General features: G+C 40.1%; 1 protein-coding gene across 1 annotated transcript; it reads left to right on the top strand.

The window, feature by feature from the left end:
- The first annotated feature begins 724 nt into the window (after positions 1-724).
- MAS1 (MAS1 proto-oncogene, G protein-coupled receptor) lies at positions 725-1702 on the top strand. Its single transcript, XM_074190287.1, has one exon. It carries the CDS (start codon positions 725-727, stop codon positions 1700-1702), a length of 978 nt encoding a protein of 325 aa, XP_074046388.1.
- The last annotated feature ends 1156 nt before the right edge of the window (positions 1703-2858 follow it).

Below are 2858 nucleotides of genomic sequence, written 5' to 3' on the forward strand. Positions count from 1 at the left end.
CCTTCCCTTTCTTTATCTTTCCTTTTTATTCTTTTCATGTATAATGTTTTATTCATCATGCATATCCTTTTGCTAGTCTTATATCAATTCATATGAACCTTTTCATGCTTTTCTGTAGTCAATTGACTTTCTCAGAACCAGACAGAAAGTTTTGACTAGGAACTGAACAATTCTCAATCTGGTATTCTTTTTTTTCCTTCCAGTGGCCTTTCACCCCACTTTTGATTAATATGGCCTGTTTTGTTTCTGACCTGAACTGGTTTGCCCTTTCTTACGCAGCCTGGTTTCCTCCACCTCACCTCCTGCCTCCCTGTCCTGACCAAGGACTTACCATATTGTTGCCATACAGTGAGGACATCTGATCATCTTAACCTCTTGAAGCTTAGAACTCTCTGGCTCAAGTGATCCCCCAGTCTCAACCTCATTAGAATAGAGACTATAGGTGTGTGCCACTTGGGCACACCTGGTGTGCTAGGCAACCTGGTGCTTTAACCATTGTTCTTTGTCTTGATTCATGTTTGTTAATATAGAATTATAGAGATCATGGAGATCATGAAAGGTCACCAAATTGCCCTTCCCCATTAGTATCATCCTTAAAAAAGGTTTTAGCATACATGCTAATAACTATTTATATTGAATTTTTCTCTCCTGCTCAGATTCATTGATTACATGGCATATTTTTGAACCTGTTCACAGAAAAGAAGCCCTGCTCTAAGACTTTCTCATGGATGAAGCAAACCTTACATCATTTGTCCCTGAATCACCAGGGAATGCTTCCACCAACAGGAACACTTCCATAGGATATGTGGATCGGGACATTCCAATTGTGCACTGGGTCATCATGAGCATCTCCCCACTGGGCTTCGTTGAGAATGGAGTTCTGCTGTGGTTTCTCTGTTTTCGAATGAGGCGAAACCCCTTCACAGTTTACATCACACACCTGTCTATTGCTGACATCTCTCTGCTCTTTTGTATCTTCATTTTATCTGTTGACTATACTCTAGATCATGAGCTGTCCACTGGATATTATTACACCATTGTCACATTATCAGCAACCTTTCTATTTGGCTACAACACCGGGCTCTACCTCCTGACAGCTATCAGTGTAGAACGTTGTCTATCAGTCCTGTACCCCATCTGGTACCGATGTCACCGCCCCAAACATCAGTCTGCTTTTGTCTGTGGCCTGCTCTGGGCTCTTTCTTGCTTGGTGACCACCATGGAGTACGTCATGTGCATACATATTGGAAGGAAGGGCCACACTCAGAGTGACTGCAGGGCAGTGATTATCTTCATCTCTATCCTGAGCTTCCTCGTGTTCACCCCTCTCATGGTAGTGTCCAGTGTGATCCTGGTGGTGAAGATCCGAAGGAATAGCTGGACTTCTCATTCATCCAAGCTTTACATAGTCATCATGGTTACCATCATCATCTTCCTCATTTTTGCCATGCCCATGAGACTTCTTTACCTCCTGTACTATGAGTACTGGTCCACTTTTGGGAACATTCATCATATTTCCCTTCTCTTCTCTACCATCAATAGCAGTGCAAACCCTTTTATTTACTTTTTTGTGGGCAGCAGTAGGAAGAAACCTTTCAAGGAGTCCTTAAAGGTAGTACTGAACAGAGCTTTCAAAGATGAGATGCAACTAAGACGCCAGGAAGACAACCTTAATACTATTACTGTTGAATCTGTGGTCTGAAGCTCAGGAATTTAATCATGTTTCCACTGCTTGAAACTGCTATGAGGAATCAGACATTTCCTAGACAAACCTTGGAATGTACTTTAAACCCATTTTAAATTTATATGCATATACATATACATATATATGTATATGGTTGCAGATGCAGATATATGGTTGGATTGTACTCTTGAAATATGACTTCTGGAACTGCCTAACCTTGGTCATGCCTCTTAATTTTGTAATCATCACACCTTCTTTTCTTCTCTCTAAGATTTTGTGACAGCATTTCCCCTAAGGAGATGTTTTATTTTTTTTTATTTTTTATTTTTTTAGGTTTTTGCAAGGCAAATGGGGTTAAGTGGCTTGCCCAGGGCCACACAGCTAGGTAATTATTAAATGTCTGAGGCTGGATTTGAATCCAAGGTAGCCCTGACTCCAGGGCCGGTGCTCTATCCACTGCGCCACCTAGCTACCCCTAGGAGATGTTTTAGAAAAAGAATTTTAGCTGAAAGATTTACAAATATTCCCAGAAAAATAACAGAAGGATTTGTTGGAACTTGAAATCTTTTAAAATAGTAAAAGGAAAAAAAAAAGGAAGACTTAAAAAAAACAGGTTTATCATGTACACATTTTTATTGTTTTGAAGATTTTATTTAAGATACATTTTTCCCTTATGGCACTTAAACCCAATGGAGAAAAATATCTCTATTGAAATCCTGTGCAGCTTCTGCAGCCTTGAAGGTAACTCCTAATATGTTAGGCAATAATCTTAGGGCAGCATGATATAATAGACAGATGTATGATTTAGGAATGAGAAAGTCTATGTTTAAGGTCTGTCTCTGACATATTCTAGTTGTATGAATTTGAGCAAATCACTTAATCTCTCACTGTCCCAGGGAATCATCTAAAACTTTTAAGTAAAAATGATTTGTTCAGCTGTGCTGGTGAAAGGGGTTTCCAAACTGAGAGTTTTCCACAAAGATAAGATTGAGGAGAAAATAAATGGGGTATGTACCTCCCCCACCAAATTACTTTAAGAGGAGGAAGACAGGGGAAGCTAGGTGGCGGAGTAGATAGAGTACTGGTCCTGGAGTCAGGAAGACCTGAGTTCAAATCAGCCTCAGATAGTTAATAATTACCTAGCTGTGTGACCTTGGGCAAGTCACTTAACCCC

Source organism: Macrotis lagotis, chromosome 5 (genome assembly GCF_037893015.1).
Source record: "Macrotis lagotis isolate mMagLag1 chromosome 5, bilby.v1.9.chrom.fasta, whole genome shotgun sequence".
NCBI lineage: Eukaryota > Metazoa > Chordata > Mammalia > Peramelemorphia > Peramelidae > Macrotis > Macrotis lagotis.